The sequence below is a fragment of the Eschrichtius robustus genome, chromosome 15 (genome assembly GCF_028021215.1).
Source record: "Eschrichtius robustus isolate mEscRob2 chromosome 15, mEscRob2.pri, whole genome shotgun sequence".
Classification (NCBI taxonomy): domain Eukaryota; kingdom Metazoa; phylum Chordata; class Mammalia; order Artiodactyla; family Eschrichtiidae; genus Eschrichtius; species Eschrichtius robustus.
Window position 1 is genome coordinate 23,223,479 of NC_090838.1, and position 24,722 is coordinate 23,248,200.

Sequence of the window (24,722 nt, forward strand, 5' to 3'; positions counted from 1 at the left end):
GTCTCAGGTCATAGGACAAGCTCCTGGGCATGTTTCTGTTCTGGGCAGAGTTGGCTACTTCCCGGGGACAGCGGAGGAAGCCCTGGGCAGTATCGGCGTGAGGCCTTGGACGGGTTCCACGTGTGGGTGCCCAGTAGTTGTGTCATCAGGTCAGGCTTGTGGCGGGTGCTAGGAGGCCGTGCCTTGTAAGTAATGTTTTGTTGTAGAGAAAACGGGAGGGGTCCTGCTCCAGGCAACTAAGATCCTTCCTAATGTTAGTGGCGGGGAGAGTGGCAAACCCTTAAATGTAGCTGGAGTTCATTCATGGAAGGGGTGTGTGTGTGTGTGTGTGTGTGTGTAGTTTCTAAAGTCGTGGATTAACAGTTTTTAAAAATGGTTTTCATGTAAAGGAATACTTGAAAGGTGAGCAAAATGTAATTCTATTTACCACAGCCAAAATACTAGGTTCTTTTCTTTTTGCTTTGTCAAATAGGTACAGGTGTATGCTATTTTACCGAGGGCATGTGCATATATCAATTGCTAGTGAAATCTTAAATCCAGATTAGGGTAGTGTTAAAATAGCCAGAAGAGAAAAACGTTTTAATGTGAAAGAAAAGTATATCCTGATATTGCTATGTAGAGTAAGAAAGGTAAAGTTGTGAACATAAAGCATGCCCTTTGGTGAATGACTTGTGAACCTGGCTGTGGAAACGAATACGGTGGATTGCATCACGTGGCTTTCGTGCGTAAGAGTTTCTCTGGCGTTCCCTCCGCGCAGGTCGAAGCCCGCTCTGCGCCGCAGCTGGAGTGGCAGCACCACGGCCGGCGGCCTGGAGGGGAGCGTGCGGCTGCACGAGGGCTCCCAGGTCCTCCTCACCAGCTCCAGCGAGATGGGCACCGTTAGGTACGTGGGCCCCACTGACTTTGCCTCAGGGATCTGGCTTGGACTGGAGCTTCGAAGCGCCAAGGGAAAGAATGATGGGGCAGTGGGAGACAAACGCTACTTCTCCTGCAGGCCAAACCACGGGGTCCTAGTGAGGCCCAGCAGAGTGACCTACCGGGGGATAAACGGGTCAAAGCTTGTGGATGAGAATTGCTGAGTTAAACTTCTACAGTATTAAATGAGCTCACACACACACACACACACACACACAGACACACACACATATATAATGTAAAATAAAGAGTCCATGGCAAATGGTTTACTTTATTTAGCTTTTAGCCGCTATTTAAAATTTGAAAATAGAGCTATCTTCATGAAAATCATTATAACAATTCAGAGACTCCTTTAAAAAGCTAGAAATACGAACTGTGGGAATCATGGTTCTCTTAAAACAATCTCAAAATAAGCCTTTTTTTTTTTTAAAGATTTAAAGCTTTAGACCCAAGAGAATTCTGAGACTTGGGAAAAAATGTGCCATGAAGTGACTGACTGACGTTGCTTACTCTGTCTCATTTTTGCACAGAATAGTGGATTTTCCATATGCCATAATTGTGAAGGTTTTCACTAGCCTTGGTTAACCTAAGACGTTCACATGACCTTTTTCTGTCAAGTATTTTCGGAGTTTTTATTTCTTTCTGTACTAATAAGGACGGTAAGAGAATAATAGCTGTGTGGCTAGGTATTTTTCATGTCTTTGGGTCAAGTTATTTGCCCTTCCAGGAATGCCTCACCTACAGATACGTTAGAACTGTAGGTAAGGCGTTCCTGGAAGGGGCTCTGGAGCTCAGCCTCGTGCCCGCTGCCAGGTTCTAAAGCCGCTCTTCCTCACCCGGGGTCACGAGCTAGCTGGTTACCAGAGCTACAACTAGAACGTGGGTTTCCTGACCTGTGGCTCGGGCTCTTTCCGCTGTGCAAAGCATGTCATCTCAGATCTTTCTTCTGTGTTAGTGACTGCCTCATCTGGAGGAACCACAAAAACCCATGATTAGGTTTATGAATTCAAGTCACAATTAGAATTTTTTGCACGTGCTTAATTAACTTCCTTATGGGACATGTCTATAAAACACACACATATGAAGCACTTTTAAAATAAAACATGATGCACTTTCCTCTTTGTGGAGAATTTGCCATCATTTCCTCCAGGGATATGAAAAACATTAAATTATGACAAGAGAGCAAATTAAGATGTGTTAAGAAGAATGTAGTAGCTATTCATTTAAATGTTCATGGTTTCTTGATTTTTTGTGTTATTATTCATAAAACTGGTGTTGCGTTTGCTGTTGTTGCTGTATTTATATTTTCAATTGTTGCAGAATTCAGCCTGTTATAAAGCTGCAGAACTATATCATGTTTTTATTTTCCTTTTGAGCACATGTTTAACAAACTAAGCTTCATAATAGAGTGATGTAATAATGCAGAACATTTATGTTGTGGATATGTATTGAAGTTTGTCCTGTATGTATAAAGATGTATCTTTTATTGTAGATATTTAGACTCTAAACTACCACGGAAATATTGGAACAGTTTGCTTTTATAAGATAAAAAGCATCCTTCAAAATGGAGCTTGCTTTGTGCTTTAGAAATAATACGTTGAACTATTTTGCAATATACTATTTAAAATCTAAATTCTCTTGCTTTGCTGCGTTTTTAAAAAGGTGTGAAATTTCAAATATTGCTAGAGCTATTTTCCTGAAATACATTTGCAAAATAAGGCTGCTTTGTAATCAAGGAATATTTTTGATTGAAGAAAGTGACTGTACTGTGATTCAAAAGTAAACTTATTTTATTATATAGTTTATTTCTTAAAAACTCTATTTATACCTTACCGTGAAATCCATGACTACACTGAACTTGGTGGTCCATAATTCTTCCTGCTAAATATAAAACCCTGTAAGCTAGTAACAGTAATGCCAACACTGAATTTATTTTGAGGTCAGAGAACCAATTGTTCTCATATTTAGATTAGGATTACTGAATCCATGTAATGTGTATGTTTTACATATACTATACGTAAAAATTAGGTGTTTTCATTTGTGTTTTGCTTATGTCATTCAAAGTTCATGTCTTGAGCATTAATAAAAAGGGAAGCTGTTCTGGTTTGGAGTGGCATGTTGTCACTGACCCTGCCTGCAACTCTCCTTTTCTCAGGTACTCAGAGTGTATATGCTTTGTAGTTCACTTTTTTTCTTCTTACAGTAATGACTTGGATTTGTCCCATCGTTACCCTATAGCAGTGGTCTCCATCCTTTTTGGCACCAGGGACCGGTTTCGTGGAAGACAATTTTTCCACGGACCGGCGTGGGGGGATGGTTTCGGGATGATTCAAGCACATTACATTTATTGTGCACTTTATTTCTATTATTATTACATTGTAATATATAATGCAGTAATTATACAACTCACTGTAATATAGAATCAGTGGGAGCCCTGAGCTTGTTTTCACTTGCCACTCACTGATAGGGTTTTGATATGAGTCTGCAAGCAGTTGATCTGTTATGGTCTCTGGGCAGTCAGACCTCTCTGCTAATGATAATCTGTATTTGCAGCCGCTCCCCAGCGCTAGCGTCACCGCCTCAGCTCCACCTCAGATCATCAGGCGTTAGATTCTCATAAGGAGCACGCAACCTAGATCCCTCGCATGTGCAGTTCACAGTAGGGTTCGCGCCCCTATGAGACTCTAATGCCACCGCTGATCTGACAGGAGGCTGAGCTCAGGCAGTAATGTGAGCGATGGGGAGTGGCTGTAAATACAGATGAAGCTTTGCTCGCTGGCCCGCCGCTCACCTCCTACTGTGCGGCCCAAGGGCTGGGGACCCTTGTCCTATAGAGAGTCTTAAAAAGTACCATGCTTCTACTCAGCAAATAAAGTTATGTTTTTAGCTACTCTCCAATTATATTGTTTTGATGGAAGAGAGCCATTTAAGAAGAGAATGTATTTCTGTGGTTTTCTAAAATTGCTTAATTATCTTTTATACCAGTGGGATTTCATGTGTTTATTTAGGGTAGGATAGAAAACCTTGAGTTTATAGATTTTAAAATATATATAAATAAGTATCTACATTCTACTAAAAGGCTTTGTTTCTATATTTTAAGGTAATTTGATGGGAGTATTTTTTAAGTGCTTAAAAGTGTTGAGATACAGACATTTGTGGAATCTGAGCTGAGGCATTGTAATCTTGGTGAGTCCCTTGCGCTGTCCTCTCCCGAACTCCTTATCCCCTCTCATGTGTTATTTTTCTCCTTAGCATTTACCACCCTTGGTCATGCTACAACTTTTTGCTCATTACTTGTCCTGTCCCCTCACTGCATTGAGGGATGGGTTTTGACTGTTTTGTTCATCATTTCATCCCTAACACCTGGAATAACACTTGGCACCTACTACATGCTCGGGAAACATTTGTTAAATGAACAGAGGCAGTGGAGGCTGTTGATGGTTTAAAGTAGAGGTGTTGTCTCGCCAGCTTCAGCCAGGTGGGCTTGAGAGACCAGGCTGTGGGATGCGTAAATTTTGCTGGGTAGGGGAGGACAAAGGACAAGAAAGGTTTGAGTCATGGTAGCCCAACTTTACCCCAAAATAGTGACATGAAGGAGATAGAAGGATATTGGGTGTCAGGGGTAGAAAAGGGGGCAGGAAAGACACAGTGGGGTCACCTAACTGCCTATCTATTGTCCCTGGGGCTGGTTTTGAATTTCTGTTGTGATATGATGATAATTTAGGGAACACAGTAACGTGTGGTCTAACACAGAGAAGGATGAACTGGATCTCACCCAGGTGTGCACAGCATTGGTTTCCGGTGCCAAGCATTTTTATTTCAGAGTTTTATTTTGGACCTGCCTATTTAGACTATGTGATAATATTATTTAAGCCACGTTGACTGAGGCTAGAGACCTAATGTGTTAGGAATCATTCTTAGTTAAGAAATAGATCTAGTAATTTTAACCGTTCACTGGATATTTGTTATCTAAATGATTGACTCAGAGACATAATACGTATCACCACATGGCAAGCAAGTAGGAGAATTTATTTTTTATTTTTCTTCATGCCCTTTGCTTCACTGCACTTATTTGTAATACAAACACAGTAGTTAATACAAAACTCACATCACATATATTTTTAGTAATTGTTTAGTAATATCCCTTGGTACATAGGCCCTTATTTACAAACAATGTCACATAAGCTGCTTGAATATACAGCAGACATTCTTAGTGGAGCTTGTGTGTGGGCTGAACAAGTTAAGTAGGTCGTGTTAACATTTTCTTACCAGCAGAGTATGATGCCTTTGCATAGGCAGAAAGAATTTTTTCTAGCAAAATTTTTGCCAATGCTCCTTTTTACAGAAGGGAAAAAGAAGTTTATAGGGAGGAATTAGGGTAGATGGGCACATGTTACTGACAACAATATATTTTCATTATGCGTGGTAGAAATGAAACTTCTTTTCTGCTTGTAGCCTTTTCCCTTGACGAGAAAGGCACCAAGCGGTGTGGGAACCTTTTTCCTCTTGTCCCTTTAGAATATCTCATAACAAATAGAATTTTCACGATAAAGCAGCAGCAGGTCTCATCATTTTTCAGTTCAAATAGGGAAGTGTGGTCGTGGTGCTGCAGAGGGGCAGTAAGTTCTGAGTTATGTTAGTAAAGATACTCTAGGTGTTTAAATTGAGACTATTAGCTTACAACATAACCTGTCCCTAGTGATCACTGCTGTCATTTGACAAATGATCATAAATATGGTTTTAATTTCAGCTCTAAAATCCTAAATGAACCCAGATGTCAAGTTTGTTGCTCCTGTAGATAAACGCAGGTCCTTACACTCAGGCACACCTTGTATGCCTCTTTGTCCTCGGAGGAACTGGTCTTAGGATTGGATATTTAGTCGGAGTTGTTTGAATTGGATAAATGAAATTAAATAGGGAGTATCAGGAAGCTACTTGTGCTGAACTAAATTTGAATTTTAAGCATTCCTAAAGTTTAGGAAGTTTAAATATCCAGATGCTGTGTTCTCCTTGACCTGTGTTGATCTCATAGAGGTTAAGTTCTTTCAACTCCAGCCTGATAGAGGTGTTACTCAAAGTACCCTTACCTTCTTGAAGACTGGACTGTTTTTCACATAACAAATCAAATTAGACTGACATGGAAATGAATCATGTTAAAATTACATGCACAGCTTCAAGCCATTCTTTTTATTCTTTCTCTAATATGACTTCCAAGATTCAGCTTAAGTCTCAGTCAACAGTGTTGATGATATTGGCTGTCCCTGACAGTTCTTGTTATGAAGAATAGGTGTTACTATGCAATATCTTTGGGAAAAGTATCCTAAAATGGATTTTAAAATGAATTTTAATCATCATAAAAGTCCCAATTGATGGCAGGGGAAAGTGGATTTTGTATTATACACAATAGAGAAGAGGATTAAAGTGACCATTTTCAGTCTCCTTTATTGAACCTGCCAGTAAAAATGGATTTCTAGTAAGAATTCCAGTAGATTATATGTGTCAGTTAAAAATGTTGTAATTTTTCTCAAGCGATCTTTTCTCTTTCTTGAAGGGACTAGGGCTTAGGGAAGTAAGAAATAGCATGAGATTTCTTGAGGTCTCACTTCACACTCCTTGATGTGTGACAGAGGAAAATTCAGTGTCATGTTCTGCTTTAGTTTCTTTTATAAAACATCACCGGCTGCTTACTGGTACATACATGAGGAAAAAGAATTTGTCCTTAATCTTACTTTACTTCTTACTGAGAACTGTGAAATACCACATAAATATTATTTTGAAATAATGCAAAAATATTTAAATTGGTTTTTTTCCCCTCAACTATTAGATGCACTAAAATGTAGACAGTTGCCTGCAGTTGTCACAATCTTCTCTTTTGGTCTTTTGGTGGGGCATTTGAGTTGGCTATCTTTCGGGGATTCCCTACTACTAGATCCACTATAACACTATATAATTCGGAACAGGTTTCCAAAAATTGCCCTCCAGTGGCAGTGGGTGTCTCCACAAAACCGAAAAGAGGGATTCTCTCCAATCCAATGGTGACTGGGAGAGAAGACTCCTGTTATTAGCGAATTCCTCATCATAATGGTTCCATGATGCTTGTTCAGAGATGCCTGACTCCACAGACACTGCCTGGTCTTGAACGTGTGGCTTATCCTGGGCTTTGTTACTCTGGGAATGAGCACTGACAGCAAGTGCATCAGATCTGTCATCGAGTATTAGGTGTGGTAAAAGATAACCTTCAAGTGATAAGTTGCATGATTTTACTTTGCTAATAAGATTGCCACTGTAGCAAATGTAATAAAAGAGAAGTAAGTGGTGCCATGGTGAGCGTGAAGGTCATTAAACAGACATGATTCTCATAGTCCTGTGTCAGCTTTGCTTCTTTCAGGAAACCACCCCAGATAGCAACCTCATTTTGCTATGTTAATGATTTTGTGATTTGTTAAAGAGATCTTTGAATAGAACAATAAACGGAGAACTGATGCTAAACTTCTTTCTGGTCTGCTTTTGTATAAAGATTAAATATAATTTGGCTCACTGGGATTGTGCACTGAATTAATTGGCTTTGGCTCTGAATGAATTAAGGGTCTCTCACACACACACGCACGTGCGCACGCACACACCAGTCATGTCCTACCAACTGTGGGCCAGATGTTGGGATTTACCTTACACAGAGGTGAAGTCTTACAGAATCATAGACTTCAGAATCAAAGGAAGGGGGCCTCTGAGACCAAACTGCTCATGTTTTTAAATGAGAAAGTGAGAGTTTAACTTGCTTGGGTCATGTAGGTAATTTGCTGTCTAATACCTACGCCCTTAACTCCTGCTCAGTCTGCCTGCTGTTTCTCAAATAATTGACGAATGCTAAACCATGCAGAATATTATAACCATCTGAGGTTTTAACAGTCCGATAGTCATCTATACTGGCAAATAACCTCTCAAGATGTAAACGCTCTAGGGAGCGTTAATATACTAGTTGCTAAGGCTTAGTGAGTTCATTTAGTAAGACTGCCTTTCAGCTAACATCGGCTGAAAAACACCTACCCAACGAGCCTTTTAGTGATGGCGGGATAACTAATTGTGAGCAATTGCTTTCAAGGAGGCAGTAGGCCTTAGCAGATGAACGGAGTGGGGCAACCGCTGGAGCACGTGTCAAGCGGAAGGATCTGAGGAGTGGACGGCGGACGACGGTGCTGCAGGCAGACCCGGTACCTGTGGTTCTCCTACGCTGGTGGTGCCGTCTTTACACGGAAGGGTTACACGCTTGTTTACGTTTACTTAACAGCCGAAGCGGGGAGAGTCATGGCTCTGGTGCTGTGGTTCGAGTCCGTGTTCCTCCCTGCCCCCAACTCCATGCCGTAGTCTTTTGTTGCACTGAGCTTTTCAAATGTTTCAAAGCTGTTAAGCTAGGGCTAAAAATAGCTTTGTACTTGAGTGGTGCATTAAAACTTAAACACACCTACTCAGGATACCAAATCAAAACAGAATCTTAATAGAAGCCTTACCAGTCGTTCTTGATAATTATCTTTTATTTTAGGGCATCCTGTGGAAGATTATGGGAATGCTGGTTTCTGTTTTGTATGTTCACACAACAGCATAGGGAACCATCTGCTGCAATGAAATTAGCAAAGTCAAGTTGTATGTTCTTTGGGGACCCATTTAAAAAGTCATTAGCTAAAGACAGATTGACAACACACTTCATACATTTTATGAATTTTGTCATAGGAAGTCTGTTATTCAGAGTAGTCTAAATTCATAAGCATCATGTTTTAGGTCTACAGAGCTCATATGAATTTTAGTCCTACTATTACTGGAGAAAAATCTAGCAAAATAGCCTGATCCCTTAGAATTTCTTAGTGGTGTGCCCTGTGAATTTGGATGTAAAAGCCTCATATTTTATGGACTAAAGTTAATCTGTGGTTACATAATATCTTACAGCTGTAGAGTTTACCAAGCACTATATAGAGAGGCCAGAAATTTTTTAAAAAGAATTCATCAAATGGGTTAAATAGCTTCCTTTGATGCTTATTTTTTAACACTAAGTGTGGTAGAGAGTCTTTACATTCTTCTTTTGCCCTGAAAGGACTTGGGTCTGGTAGGGTTCTTGCTACTGTCATTAAACAAGTGACCGGCAAAGCCAGCGTGGCACAGAAGGGGAGCCGGGAGGGCCAGACGGGAGTGGTGGGGAGGGCAGGTGAGTAGAGACACACGCTGACTGTTGAAGTTCTCCCCACACCCAACCCAAATCACTTGGGAATTCAAGAGGTATGAGAGGGAGTGCTTGTGCTTTCACACAATTTATAATCTTCCTGAGGGGCAGTGAGAAAGGGAAGTTATTATCCTCATTTTGTACAATATATGGAGACACTGAGGTATAGACAGGTCTGATAACCCAGGGAGAGCCAGGACTCACATCCTAACGGGCTAGAGAATCTGGCCTTTCAACTACTAAGTATACCTTACTCTTTCTAAAACATAAAGTTCATTCCTGCTATGTTGATTTGCTATAATCTTGAGGTGCCACATATTGGCACTGGTCATTCCTCACAAATTGCTGATTTCCCAATGGAATGACTGTGAACTTCTGATGAGCTTCTTTATAGACATGGAATAAGAATAATTATACTAGCTTATGATTTAATTAACATAACATCTACAGACTTATAATTGTGCCTGTTCATGTTCTAGGTGGAACTTTGCATCATAATTAATAAATATGTGAGTCCACAGCATATGTACAAATTGCTGGAGCCATATGGCTGGAGCAATATTGAGTGTACAACAGTCCAGGTTAATACGGTGCCAATACATGGGCTTGCAGCGAGTTAAATAAAACATCTTGAGGACGTCATATCTCAGTGTGGAGTTGTTTATTTTCCACGTATACAAGCTTTTAAGATTGGACTATCATTTACATGAAAATAGATACCAATAAAGATGATTAGAGAGAATCAACAAATCAATCTCAGTGGTAGTAAGGCACAACCTGAAAATGTAATGGATCTGTAGTTTTCAAGAAGAGAAAGGGATAAGATTTTTTCCTTGTTAATGAAAGAGTTGGCTATTTAACCACATAACATGCTCCCTGTTTCACTGGTTACTGGTGTTACAAATATAAAATGAAATTGTTGTTCTCAGTTTTGACAGCTTCTCTGTCATCCTTTTAGGAGAGTGTTTTTCAAAGTGTGATTCTTGGACCCCTTCAGGTGGTTTACAAATTAGACTAATGTTTATATAATTAGACTTTACTTTGCACCGGGCATGAGCTAAAACTTCATTGATGATACAGGTATTTAGAGATGAGTTCATTGATGTTTCATCTTCACGTGTGTCTGATGCAAATATTTTTGGCAGTTAAAGGAAAAGTGGTGTCCAGGGTATCAGTGCTTCTAGAGATGTGCAGAACTACTGAGTAGGGCAAGGCTCTGCCATAGGAGGAATCAACACTCACTGGTCTAGTGCTGGCTTAGAACAGAATGGCTTTCCCACATCCAGAGTGAGACTTTTGATGTAGGTGAAATTAAGAAGGTAGGAGAAAAGGTAGATGAACACTGTCCTTTCGCTTGGGAATGCTTAGTGCCTAACAAGCGATAAAAAATGCTTTCTTCCCAAAGTGATGTTTTGGCACAGCTACCACCAGAAAAGAAACTGGGTAAGAGAACGAAGGGGAGCAGAAAGAAAGAATGAGATGAAAACTTACTGATAAAGCATCACTGCATATGTACATGTATAAGGTTTAACAGATTCCCAACTCCTTTGCATGGAGATAAATTTCATCTGCGAAAACCAAGTTCAGAACTCCCATTGTACTATGTCACTGCCAACCTCAGCGCTCCAAGTGTTCCTTAGTTCCCTTACTCATTGCCACCCAGAGAAAAAATTCTGTTTTACCCTGTATTTGACAGGTATACAGATTATGCTATGTGTATTTCAGCAAGTTTGTGTTTCCGTGTATGCTAGGATCACATGATAAAGGGAGCGAAAACTCAGGTGAAGCCCGAGGAAGGAAGGATAGATACTGCATTAGTACCTCTTCTTAGGGCCGCCGGAGGGCCTGCTACTCCAATGATCCACCACTAGGAGTAGAAACTTCAACTTGGTAAGCTTCGCGATCGAAACTGTTGAAAGGTTTGACACTAATGCCCGTGAATGGATATGTTTCTATGCTTCCATGTATCACTGCTGCTTAAATTTTTTCTTTTTAAATCATCGGAGCTTATTTTAGTGGAAAGTCTTAAAATAAGTAATTAATAATTTAAATCTTGAGTTTTCAACACGGTAGGAAACCTCACACTCAGTTGTTCACTTTTAGTAGGAGGGTTCTCTTAAGGCATGAGGTATATTAATTGGATGTTGGAATCTCTCGATCTGTACCCGTGTTCTGTCATCTCAAAGCACTTTTGAGTATTTGCCTTTCATTTAGATGAGTGTATACACATTTTCTCTCTGCTACCACAACTATCTACCACATTTTTACGATCGTCGATGAATCACCACAACTGAAAACATCCAAACGTCATCCACAGTGACGTGTCAGCGAGTTGTCTATGATTTTCCTTTTCCAAGTAAAGAATGTCTTTCCCCGCGCTGACTCACTGCAGAGAACTCCCGTATTTCCGTTCCCTCTGCCCTCAAGTGGTCCAGGCCCACATCAACAAGGTAAGGGAGCATCTGTGACTCCAACTAGGAAACACATGAGCGCCAGTTCTGCGTGCGTGGAGGTGGAGCGCACAGGATTGGACAGAAACAGGGGGAGGTGGACACCAGCCGTGCGTCAAAACCCTGCGCAGCCCCATTCGGGCCTCGTGTTTATCCCTCGTCTTTGTGAGATTTTTCTCCTCTTGAAAGAATAGGATGAACCCGTGCTCAAAACCTCTTGAAGCAATTTGAAAATACAGCTTTTGATGTGGCACTTCGAAACAAGTTGGCACAGAATGAAAAGTGACGTTTGGTCTGGGGCTTGCGGAGGGCCCGTCACCTGGCGCGCGCCGCCCTCGGGCTGGGGCTCGGGCTCAGGGCGCAGGCTGGCTCTTGGCCGCGGGGTCCTCGTAGCGGCCCGGACCCGGGGCGGCGGCCTCCGGGGGGAAGCCCTGCTGCTGGTAGCCGTAGTGGACGGTGCCGCACGGGAAGTGGCGCAGCCTGAACAGAGGCACGTCCCTCAGGCTGGCGGTCAGCGAGGATGGCTCGAGGAGCAGAGAGGTGCCCGGCAGGCGGCCGGCGGCCGCGGGGGGCAGGATAGCACGGCCGCCCTCGCCGCCCGCGTACCCCCTCTCGCGCTGCTCCTTCTTCGCCGGAGGATTGCTCTTTTTGGTGGGTTTCTCTGTAAACCAGGAGCCGTAAGTTGGGTTCCATAGGCTGGTGGGCTTGTTTCTGGACCCCTGGACTTGGTGCAGCTCCGAGGGCGGGTTGCACTGAGAGAATGCCATGTTAACGTGTCCCCCCTTCACGGCCGGCGCCCTGGCGCCTCGGGCAGAGGCCTCTGCGGCCACGGGCTTCTTGCCGGCTTTGCCCGAGGAGGCAGAAGGCAGAGCCGTGCGGGCGGCTGGCTCGTGGCCCTCCTCCCGCTTGGCCTGGGGAGCGGAGACCAGCAGAGGAGGCATTCCCTCAGGGTCCTTGGGCCTCATGGGCACCTTCTCTTCCTCTTCCACGAGGGGCCCGTATTCTATGGGCAAAGCAGTGTTGATCACATCGGGGTCCTACAGGTGGGAGAAATGGACGGATGGAAACTTTGAACCACAGGCCAAACATGTTGGATCCGGAAGCTCCCTTAGCCGCGGATGTCAACCGAACTTATTTTACAGATGAAGAGACTATTCAGTGTTTATTGGGAATCTGTTAATTTATAAGCACGGGGGAATAAGAAACGGGAAATCATCCTCATCTTTGGAGAGCTTGGTGGATAAGTACTATTACAGAAGTGCCTGCAGGTGCTGGGAGAGGGTGCCGGGAAGTGGCCCACTGCCAGGGCAGGCGAGAGGGGTCAGGAAAGACTTTGCAGAGACCACCTTTGGGCAAATCTTAGAGATGAATGGATTTAAAAGATTGTAAATTACTTTAAAAAAATGATTCCAGTTGAAATCCTTTCAACTAAAAAGTCTATGTGTTTGACTTCAAGTGTGTGTGTGTGTGTTTGTGTGTGTGTTGGGGGCAAGGGGAGGGTAGGAGAGGAAAGACACACTATGTGGGCTTAACAGGTTAACTTCTAGTTCTCTTCTTTCCATTTCCATCATGTTTGGATGGGCTACACTTGATTATAACATTTCTGGGTATTGTCATCGTATCATTACACGTGCCGATACCACAATGCAGTTCTTAACTAGTTCTTTAACAGTTCTTTAACTAGTCTGTATCTGATGAAACCCAGGAAATACTGAAGTGCTAAGAGGAAAACCATTTACAAAATCAGCTCTGTGCTAGATCACTTTTACAGCAACAGACTAATATAGAAAAGCAGAAGGCAGTTGCCAGAGATTTGAGGAAAATTTGTGGTAGAAAGCTTAAAGTTGCAGAGACTTGATTCTGTAATATTTTATGCAAATTGGAAAAACCATTACTTCAGTTTAACAGAAAAACATATAGGTCCAGTATTCATCAGTAAAGAGTTTAAGAATAAAAAACAACTACCTTCTAATTCTCTCTGCTTTAGTCTTAATTCCTTCCCTATTAATCATTAATCTCTATAGTGAGGCATTCAAAATATGCTTGTACAGAGTTCCTTGCTTTTAAGAGGGCTCTTATGGGCTTCCCTGGTGGCGCAGTCGTTGAGAATCTGCCTGCTAATGCAGAGGACACGGGTTCGAGCCCTGGTCTGGGAAGATCCCACATGCCGCGGAGCAACTGGGCCCGTGAGCCACAATTGCTGAGCCTGCGCGTCTGGAGCCTGTGCTCCGCAACAAGAGAGGCCGCGACAGTGAGAGGCCCGCGCACCATGATGAAGAGTGGCCCCCACTTGCCACAACTAGAGAAAGCCCCCGCACAGAAATGAAGACCCAACACAGCCAAAAATAAATAAATAAATAAATAAATAAATTTAAAAAAAAAAAAAAAAAAAAAAGAGGGCTCTTATGTACTTTGGAGAAGAAAATTACTCCAAAGTATATATACTTAAGTGGATGTACTCCATTAATATTACAACATAATAACCTAAAAGCCACTGAACATAAAGTTCTCTGAAAGAACCCCGAATAACTTGAAGTCTATGTAGATAGATGCCTTCCGAGCCCAAAGGACCCAAAAAGATGGAATCTAGAGGATAGGAAATGACTAGTGTGAAAATGTGTATGTCTATTGTCACAACTAAGATGAGAGGGAGTTTAGAGAGGTAGTGGTTTATTGTCTGACTTCTAAAATGTTCTCCAGAATTAGATATCCTGACAGAATGAGAGGCAAGAGAGGGAAAGAAAGCACATACAGCGGAGCAGAGGTAAGTGTTGGCCTGAAAGTGGTGCGGGCGGTGCAGGAGGAGGGGCCGCCCTGAAGGAGAGGAGGGCACGGCCCCACTGAGGACGGCGCAGATGCAGAGGCGAAGAAAACGGAGGGGGCAGGGGTTCTCACTTGATGGCCTCCACTCTTGAGGAGGTAGGAGGCATAGTCATCTGCGGAAAATGGTATCCCATTTCTATCAAAAGAGGAAGAACTTAGTCCTTACTGACGGAAATGGGAGCGGGGTTTGCGTAGGGACCAGCGGGAGGGCGGGGAAGCTGTGTGGCTTGCACAGAACCTCTCCAAGCCTCAACTCCTCTAAGTGGCAGCGACTAGTATTTGTCTACAAAACAGGCAAACTGAGATACTACTCATTTTACTTCATAGATAATTAACATTCGTCCTCATGATCATAACTCATATTTCCTGGCTGGTGTAACTGTTATTTCACATTTTGGTATTTGCCATCTTCAAGACTTTTCCATACAAATGCTGGCCAAGGGGGGCGGAAATGTTTATACCTGGGTGCAGTATTCAATCCTCTCCAAAATTATGGCAAAGTTGGGCCTGTCTTCAGGCTGATGTTGCCAGCACTGGGTCATTATCCGGTATCTAAAATAAGAACAAGCACATTAATTAAAATCAAGAGAAACAGGATGAAAAATTCGTTTTTTCCCCCAGCACTTTTCTAAATGGGACTGGAATGGCACTGTCTTCGAGGGTGGGGACTCATCTTGTCCCGTGTTGGCACGTGTTGCCAACTGCCAACTGCTGATGGGCAGAGTGTGAAGGTGTATATAACATAGGGCTCGTGAACATGGACATCCTGGTGTTTACGTTACATATGGCTCCTCTCGTTCCATTCCTGAATTAAAGTCACCTCTGGGACAGAACATTCTATTTCCCATCTGCCTTGTTTGTGGGAAGGAGGGATGTCAGACAGGACAGCAGAAAACGCAGGGAATAGAAACACTTAAAGGAGACTCAAGACCCATGGTGTAGGGCAGCAGGGGCGGAGTCTGGGACACAGATTCCTAGGAGGTGCTTGAGGCGTGTGAGCCTGGTGAGTCCACAGCCTCCATCCAGACGATGGATACCTTTTCAGGTGTGACATTATTGCTTTCAAGGGGCTGGAAGACTAACCCATTGAAGCCACAGACATATTCCTCTCTTGGGGCATATTACATGAGGTCAGCCATCTGTTCCTTCATTTTAAAACAAAAAAGCATATGTGGCTGGCTGCAGATATTTTTTGAAAAGGAAAACTGTGCTTAGTAACTTGTAGAAATTCCTAAAAGAGTCGTACACAGGCCCGGGGCAGTTCTTAGGTGGGTCCATCCGTCCTCCACTGGTGACAAACTCCAGAACCTCCTGGTTGCTTTTGCTAGGGTACGGCATGTATCCAAGAGAGAAGATTTCCCACAGAAGCACTCCGAAGGACCTGCGCACAGGACGGGAGATGTGGATACGGGTACACACACAGACACAGGCACTGACACACACACGTGTACACATACACACTCAGACACACACATAAATACACAGACGCACACACATATCATATACCCAGGGACATAAACACATACACATACACAGACACACATACATAGACACACACAGACATACACACATGTAAAACTTTAATTTTTTAAATTTCACATTTTTTCCACAATAAAGAACTCTTCATATGGAGAAAAAGAAAAGAATGAGAAAGTAGTCACATGTGAAGCTCCCTAAAAACATAACCAGCATGTTATTTTTTTGGTTCAAGTTTCTGTGCTTTGATTTTTTTTTTATATAATTGCTGTGATTTTTTTGCAAATTCCATTATAGCATAAACATTTTGCATGCTAATGCCAACATTTTTATAAACAGAATTTGACGTGGCTGTAAAGTGTTCCACTGAGTAGTTGTGCCATAATTTGCCGTATCATTTCCAGACTGTTTTCAATTTTTCAAATATTTAAAAAATACTGTGCTGAACATCTTTATACATTTTTAAAAGGACAATTTCCTTAGGATAAATTTCCTGAATTTAGAATTAGGATAATCTAGTAAAATCTAGGATAATTTTAAAGGAATTACTAGGTCAAAATAATATGAACACTGAAACATTCTTTACCCATATTGTCCATTCGACTTCCCAAGGGGTCACTCTGATCATCAACCAGCATTGTGCATCAGGCGCTCCCACCAACACTGAGAACTTTTGCTGATTTTTAAGGTAAAAAATGGTAGAATATTTTAAATTATGTTTATTGACTTGATAATTAACATGGTTGAGTGTGTGTGTTAATTCATTTTTATTTTCCTATGAATGGTTCATATTTAACCACATATTGTCCATTTTAAGCCACATATTGTTTTGGTATCTATCAGTTTTTTTGATTTATAGACATACTTTATATATCAAAGATGTTAACCTTTTATCCAAAATTCAAATAACTTCTATTAGGTGCTTTCTAATTCTCCTTTTTAGAATGCCAAAGATTTTTATTTTTAGGTAGTCAAATCTATTTAAAATTTTTTTGTGATTTCCTCCACCTGTTTTATAGATTCTACAATCCTCTCTTTACCAGCAATTAGATGAATATTTGCTATTTTCTTCCAGTCGTATTTGTTTTCTTCTCTCTTCCCAAATCCAGTCGGAATTGAGTTTGGTGTATAGTGTGAGGTAAGGATGTCACTTTATTAGCTCTTCTAAAACCACTTTTCGAAAAATACATATTCCTAAAATAATTTTCTCTTCAACTATTGACTTGTGAGTAAAGCAGGTCTGTTCCAGGCTATCTATTCACTTCATCGATTTGTCTGCTTCTTGCATTGATACTACACTCTTTTACTTTTTGTGTATTTATGTTTTAATATCTGGTAGGGCATTTTCCCCTTATTTCTCTCTTTTTAAAGAAATGTATTTGATTTCTCATTTATTTGCTTTAAATGAACTTTATAATGATTTTTATCATGTTCCAAAATCACCTGCTTTGATATTTTGACTAAAACTTGTCTTTTAAAACTTTAATTTCATGATTAGCTTTTTGACAGAAAAAAAAAAGCCTATTTTTATTTTTGTGTCTGGTTGTAGTTTTCTGATGTTAATAAATATTACCTCAAAAATTGTAAAGAACTGTAGTTCCTCCATCTCCTAAGGAACACAAAGTACTTTTTATTGACATAATTTAGGTGAAATTTCAAAGGTTCTTGTGAGGAGAATTGGGCAAAGATATTTTCCATATATTTTAGGTGAGAAGGCTGAAGCAGAGGTTATTACACAGCTAATTCAAGACAGACTGGAATACATGATTAGATCTCTTAATTCTACTACCTACAAATTGCCTGGTGCATATATTATCCTCTCTGTTTGGTGGTCTGCCCCCAAGGCCAAACAAAATAAGCAAAATCATGGATGAAACTGGCAGCAGGGCTTAAAGAATTCCAGCGATATGTTTTCTGCTTGTCTAGACAGCTAGGGAGATAGATTGCAGTATCCTTTGAGAGAACCACTATATAGACTGAAAATAGGTGTTTATTTTCTTACTTTAGAGTTCAAGGGAGCAAGAAGTCATGTTGATTATAGAACGCGGATAATTTCAGGTAAGTAGTGTTGTCAGATTTAGCAGATAACCAGACAGGGCACTCAGTAACATTTGAATTCCAGATAAACAAGAAATACTTTATAGTATTAGTGTATCCCAAACACTGCGTGGGACATACTTATACCAAAACATTATTCACTGTTCATCTGAAATTCCATTTTAACTGGCCATTTGGTATTTTATCTAGCAATCCTACAGATAAGGTAAATCTATATTTTGTATGCCAAATGGTTCTTTAATCACCTATAAGCTAAACCTGTCCTAAATAGGAACCACAAGGTCCAAAGCTTTGCACCAAATCAAACAAAAACAAATATAAGAAAAAAAATCCCACTCCGTTTCTCCTGGTATTGAACTTGCTCTGCCTGAAATTATAGAAATAGCTTAAGTGATTGCTGATGAAATTATTTTAAAAATTTGAATCAATGAAGATAATCTGATGAAAAAGTTTTAAAGTCACAACTGTGCTATGTTTATCACCTTTTAAAGCTAAACTTTATTTTCCTTTATTCATAACTTGAAGGTGGAAGATTGTCTCCAATTATGTCTCCGTGTTCACCCTCTGCCTGCCCCTTCCATCTGAACCACCACTGGCCCCAATTATGGTAGAGGGTGGGGCGCACTTTTAGGAAAAATGGGAACCCAAAAGTTACTGTATCGTATTTAAATCTCCAGCTGATTCCATCCACAGTTCGCTGCAGTTCTCTGAGCTTCAAACTCATGTACCGCCACCTCCACCGGCCTATTTTAATAGACAACTCAGACTTGCTAGATGCATTCTGCATGCATGCAGAATCTAGTTCCCTGACCAGGGATCAAACCCGGGCCCCCTGCATTGGGAGCGTGGAGTCTTACCCACTGGACCACGAGGGAAGTTCCTTCTGATCATTTTCTACTATGATTTTATTTGTCTCCTTGGAAGCTTGCAGCATCTTGATCACCATTGGTCTGAAATTTGATGTGATGATGATGGGCTCTTGTGTTACTCTTTTTATTCACAGTGCTTGGCACTTGCTAGATGCTTTCATTCTGGAAACATATGTCCTTCTGGGAAGTCTTCTTGAATTATTTCTTTGATATTTTTATTCCTTTCATTTCCTCTATTCATTCTTTCTGGGACTCCTATTTGTCAGCTAATTGGGTCTAATGGTCTAATCCCTTTAATTGTCTTTTCTTTCCTATCTATCCCATCTATTTATAGTTGTTTTATTTTCTAGAAGATTTATTCAACTCTGTCTTCCAACCTTTCTATTACTTTCACACATCTGTCGTCATCTTTAAAAAAAAAAAAAAAACCTTTATTTTCTTAAGAACAGCCTTTAGATTGTAAAGAAATTATGAAGATAATACAGAAAGTTCCCACATACCTCACACTCAATTCCCTCTATTTTTAGCATCTTACATTAATGTGATACATTCCTTACAGTTAACGAGCCAATATTAAGGCATTATTATTAACTAAAGCCCATAGTTTATTGAGATTTCCTTAATTTTTGCTGAATTTCCTTCTTCTGTTCCAGGACCCTATTAGAACATCATGTTACATTTAGTTGTCATGTTTCCTTAGGCTACTCCTGACTTTGGCAATTTCTCCGACTTTCCTCGTTTTTGATGACCTTGACAGTTTCGAGGAGTACCAGTCAGGAATTTTGTAGAATGTCAAATTAGGATTTGTCTGTTTTTCTTAGGATTAGACTGGAGTTATTGGGTTTTGGGAGAAAGACCACAGAGGTTAATTGCCATTTCATCATATCAGGTGAAGGTACATGCTATCAACGTGATCTATCACTGTTGATGTTGACCTTGATCGCCTGGCTGAGGTAGGGTTTGCCAAGTTTCTTTCCCTGCTTTTCCCTCCCTGTGCTCTTCGAAAGGATGCTGCTGTGTGCTGCCCACTTGGGCTCCGGGGAACTAATGCTCCATCCCCTTGGAGGGCTCTCTCATCATATGTTTATATCCAGGAAATTTTTTCCCCTAAAAACATTGTTTTAAATAATCTTTTGTCTTTAGATTATGGTTGCAATAATATAACTTTCTGAGGATATTGTTTTTAAAAGTTTTCCTAAGCTTTCTGCATTCTTCTTCCTCCAAGGTCCTTTTTATATGTTTGTTTCCTTCAGATTAGAATCTTTTCTCAAGCGTTTGTCGATTCTTGGCTGTCTGTTCATGTATTAAGACTGGGACATGTCAAAGCTGATGGGAAGCTCTATGTAGATGAGGCTTGTCAACTGGAGGGCAAACTGGCTCGCTTGTTTCACGAGGTGCATTAGTTTCCTGGCTGCTGTCACAAAGTACCACAAATTTGGTGGCTTAAAACAACACAAGTTTATTCTCTCACAGTTCTAAAGGATGGATGTCTGAAATCAGTCGCGTGGGCTGAAAGCAAGGTGACTGCGGGGCCAGGCTCCCTCCAGAGGCTCTAGGGGAGAACTGTTCCTTGCCTCTTGCGGCTTCTGGTGGATGCTGGAATTCCTTGACTTGTGGCCACATCTCTTCAACCTCTGCCTCTGTCCTCTGTGTGCGTATGAAACTTCCCTCTGCCTCTCATGCCACTTGTGATGGCATTTAGGGCCCACTGGATAATCCAGGATAACTGTCTCACTTCAAGATCCTCAACTTAATCACATATGCAGACTCTTTTTTTCTTATAAGGGAACAGCGGCAGGTTTCTGGGATGAGGGCCTGATACATTTGGATGGCCATTATTCAGCCCACAAGCACTTGTGGTGTCTGAAGTTTTTCACTTCATTGGTCAGTTCCTCCTTCAAGAATCTCCTCATCTCCTTCTGCCTAGCTGCCATGTTCTTGGCACTGAGGGGATGGAGAGGGGGCATACACCTTTAAGTAGGTAGACATAAAATATATATATATATATATATATATATGCATACTTATAGTAGAGAATTCACCCTTGCTGATGTCTGATGTCCCTAAGGCCGGAAAGACTTTAGTTCAACCTCTTCAGAGAGGGAACCCCAGCCCTGTGTGATGGTAGAGGAGGGACGGGGTGAGGGAATAATCTAGTTACTTTTTAAACAGATCTGTAACTCATTTTCCTCTCTGCTGCGCCTCTACTTTCAGAGGTGCTGGCACCTTCCATTCCTGGGCCTTTCTGGGGCTCCTGATCAGGCAGAGTGAACCAGGCTGCTTCTGGATGGCCCTAGATATCAACTTTCTAGTTTTCTAAGGAAGAGACCACTTGTCTGTAAACTTTCTAGTCTCCAAAATTTTGTCATTGTTGTTGTCTTTTTCCTTGTTGATTTTTATGCAACTAAAAAGACTCCCTTGGGGCTTCCCTGGTGGCGCAGTGGTTAAGAATCCACCTGCCAATGCAGGGGACACGGGTTCGAGCCCTGGTCTGGGAAGATCCCACGTGCCGCGGAGCAGCTAGGCCCGTGAGCCACAACTACTGAGCCTGCGCGTCTGGAGCCTGTGCTCCGCAGCAAGAGAGGCCGCGATAATGAGAGGCCCGTGCACCGCGATGAAGAGTGGCCCCCGCTTGCCGCCACTAGAGAAAGCCCTCGCACAGAAACAAAGACCCAACACAGCCAAAAATAAATAAGTAAAGACTCCCTTGTATGTGTGTGTGTGAGTGTGTGTGTATTTTGGGAGGGAGCACAGGTTCAATTTGCCATTTAAAAAATTACATGTTGCTCTTACAGGACTTATGTAAAACAGTTTGGAGATTCCTCAAGAAATTAAAAATAGAACTAAAGATCTAGCAATCCCACTTCTGGGTATACATCCAAAAGAAATAAAATCAGTATCTTGAAGAGGTATCTGCAGTCCCACGTTCGTTGAAGCATTATTCACAATAGCCAAGATATGGAAACAACCTAAATATTGATTGATGGATAAATGGATAAAGAAAATGTGGCATGTATATAAACCATGGAATATTATTCAGCCGTAAACAAGAAGGAAATTTGCCATTTGCAACAACATGGATGAACCTGGAGGACAGTATGCTAAGTGAAATAAGTCAGACACAGAAAGACAAACACTCATAAGTGGAACCTTGGAAGCGGAGAGTAGAATGGTGGTTGCCAGGGGCTGAGGGGAGGGGAAGGGGAAGATGTTGGTCAAGGAATACAAGGTCTCAGTTATGCGGGATGAAGAAGTTCTGGAGATCTAATGTGCAGACAGTGTTTTCCAAACTGATTTTTAGCTGTAGAAGGGGTCTCACCACCACCATCACCTGCAGCACTTTTGTGCTGATAATTATTTCCTTTTCTCCGTGATTCTGTCGATGTGGAGAATTTCATTGATCAATTTTTCTAGTCTTAACTCAATGTTGCATTCCTGGAATAAATCTAACTTTGTTATTCTGTGTGGCTCTCAGTGTGTGGTCCCCCAGCCTGCAGCACCAGCATTGCCTGGGAACTTGTTAGAAATGCAACTTCTCAGTGACCTCAGACCTTCTGAATCCTAAGCTCTCAGGGTGCGGTCCAGTGTTTACCTGTGTTTCACCAAAGCCTTTCCGGTGGTTCCGATGCTCTGTTGATGTACGCCAACCTCTGAGAGCCCCCGTTGGAGAGGTGTGTTGATTCTTCTCCTCTTACCCTTCCCCACGAGAGTGTGGGATCATTTGGCTCACGAGCTCTACCTTAAGGCCCACAGTGAGACCTGGAGGAGGGCAGCAGAAAGACTCACCACGTGTCTGTTTTAGAAGTAAATATTCCTTCCATGAAGGCCTCCGGGGGCATCCATTTGACCGGTAGCATCGCACAGCCTCCCTTTCGGTAGTAGCTCGCTCTGCAGGGAGAAGAGAAAAGCGGACTTGGTTCTGGAAGTGGCTCTGAGCCACGTACCTTGAGAGAGTGGCAACAACAAGGTCTACCCATTAACGGACTGAAATTAACAAGGGGCGCTTATGGTTCAGGAGGGGAGCAGGGGACACAGACCACCTAGTTAACAACCTTAGTGTCGCTTCACAGGAGACAAAACAGCCCACTGCAGGCGTGAAAGGAAAGATCTGTGCAATGACTAAAAATACCCGCCGGCAGATAGTTAGATTTCCCTGGTGGGTTTTGTTTATTATAACTCACAATGAATAACATGACGCCAACCTTATAAGTACTGTTCCTGATGATCCACGGTAATGCGAGATCCAAACTGGGAGAACTGAGGGCAGGGCTGGTGTCCTACTCTGAACCCTCCTCGGCACTCTCACAGCATCTAATTCAATACAGGTGCTCGACATGGAACCCTCTAGGCGGCGGGCGGGAAGCTGCATGCCATAGCAGAGCCCCCAGGAGAGCACCTGGCTTCCATGGTATGAGGTGACTCACTAGTTTTTGTCACTGATGTCATTAATGCAACTCACTGATAAAAGCTAATAAATGAATTCATACCACTGAAGCCAGCTCCACCCCAGCCCTGTGCTCCCACACCTGGTGTGTTATGGGAGGTGTCTCCCCACCAGCTGCCTAGATTAATTAATTACTCCAATAAACATGAACTGAGTACTGAGTATGTGTCAGGTGTTCTGCCACGTGCTGAGGACATAAATAAGTCATAGTCTCTCTCTTCCAAGGTATGGTTTAGTGGAAGAAACAGACAGAATCAACTGCAGTAAGAACAACAACACATGTGATGATGTAGGTATGTACGAAGCTCGGTGACCAATGAAGAATGCATTTGTTCTACCCAAGGTGGGGGTAGAGTATAGGAGAAGTTTCTTGGGGGCGCTGTTGGAGCTGGAACGGCAAAGCAGCTCTCGAGGAAGACCATTCCTGACATGTGATGTTGCACGGTGCCTGTGGGAAGCCGCCGGGGCTGTAGGGAAGTTGGGTGGTGAAGCCTAGAGCTGGGGAACTGTCGGTGCTGAGGATGGAGAGGAAGGGCCAGATCATGTGACTCACTAAGTCTCACTGCAACGTTTGTGTCTTAGAGCACAGGCTCTCCCGGGGTGCTCTGAGACAGGAGGGGAAGGAACGCTGAGACTCTGGGTGATAGAAGAGGGTGAAATGGAGCATTACTAGGGTATGTGGTGGATACCAGTGGTAGGTGACCGTAGCTGAAAACATTGCTAACTCCTAATTTCCCATGTACTGCTATCCTGTGGTAACAGGATGCCATCGGCATTCTCACCCCACGGAGATTGTTTACCAGTTCCGTGGGAGGCCTTCAAGGTCTCCCTTATTCTCCAAAGACTGAAAGGTCTACATGACCATCCCTCCTCACTCTCCCTCCGGATTAGGGAAGGTGTAATTAGTGACCATGCAAGGGAGTGACTTGCTCAGCTAATGGAGTGAGTCACTGTTGTAAATAATCAGACAAAGAAGAAACGGGAATTCCCTGGCAGTTCAGTGGTTAGGACTCCAGGGCACGGGGCACGGGTTCAGTCCCTGGCTGGGGAACTAAGATCCCCCATGCAGTGCGGCATGGACCAAAAAAAAAAAAAAAAAAAAAGAAGAAGAAACTAGGGGTTGGGAAGAGAGAGAAGAGTGGGATAAAGTATAATAGAAGTTTTGTATTTTTTTAAATTAAAATTTACTTTATTTTTTAATGTAGCCTTAAGAATATGACAGGGAAAAAGAAATGAAGCTGAGCTAAGTACCGATGGCCTTTGAACTACACTCCTGCGTCTCCCGGTGTGAGAAAAGAAGAGCGATGAGCTGGGCCCAGTTTCCTGTCAGTTCTAAGGTGCTCTTGCCTGGGGTGACGGAAGCTAAGCCTGTTTAGAATTCCTGAGTATTGAGGAAAGGTGTTAAGTAAGTTAAAGTTTACTTAGAAACTTTTTCCATATCAAGTATCCAGGTTATTCTGTGTCTCAGAACATGCTAG

General features: G+C 42.2%; 2 protein-coding genes across 6 annotated transcripts in view; one reads left to right on the plus strand and one right to left on the minus strand.

Moving 5' to 3' along the window:
* Positions 1 to 7,404, plus strand: part of CLIP4 (CAP-Gly domain containing linker protein family member 4) — a 113,166-nt gene extending 105,762 nt beyond the window's left edge. For all 5 annotated transcript variants that reach the window (XM_068564244.1, XM_068564242.1, XM_068564241.1 and 2 more), the window contains one exon: positions 758 to 7,404. In XM_068564244.1, coding sequence (XP_068420345.1) covers positions 758 to 1,079 — 322 coding nt within the window. In that variant the 3' untranslated portion in view covers positions 1,080 to 7,404. The remainder of the gene's footprint in view (positions 1 to 757) is intronic.
* Positions 7,405 to 11,927: 4,523 nt separating this feature from the next.
* Positions 11,928 to 24,722, minus strand: part of ALK (ALK receptor tyrosine kinase) — a 730,695-nt gene continuing 717,900 nt past the window's right edge. The window contains exons 27-30 of the mRNA XM_068564150.1: positions 22,587 to 22,688; positions 15,644 to 15,778; positions 14,859 to 14,949; positions 11,928 to 12,611 (exon numbers count right to left, since the gene is read on the minus strand). Coding sequence (XP_068420251.1) covers positions 11,928 to 12,611; positions 14,859 to 14,949; positions 15,644 to 15,778; positions 22,587 to 22,688 — 1,012 coding nt within the window. The remainder of the gene's footprint in view (positions 12,612 to 14,858; positions 14,950 to 15,643; positions 15,779 to 22,586; positions 22,689 to 24,722) is intronic.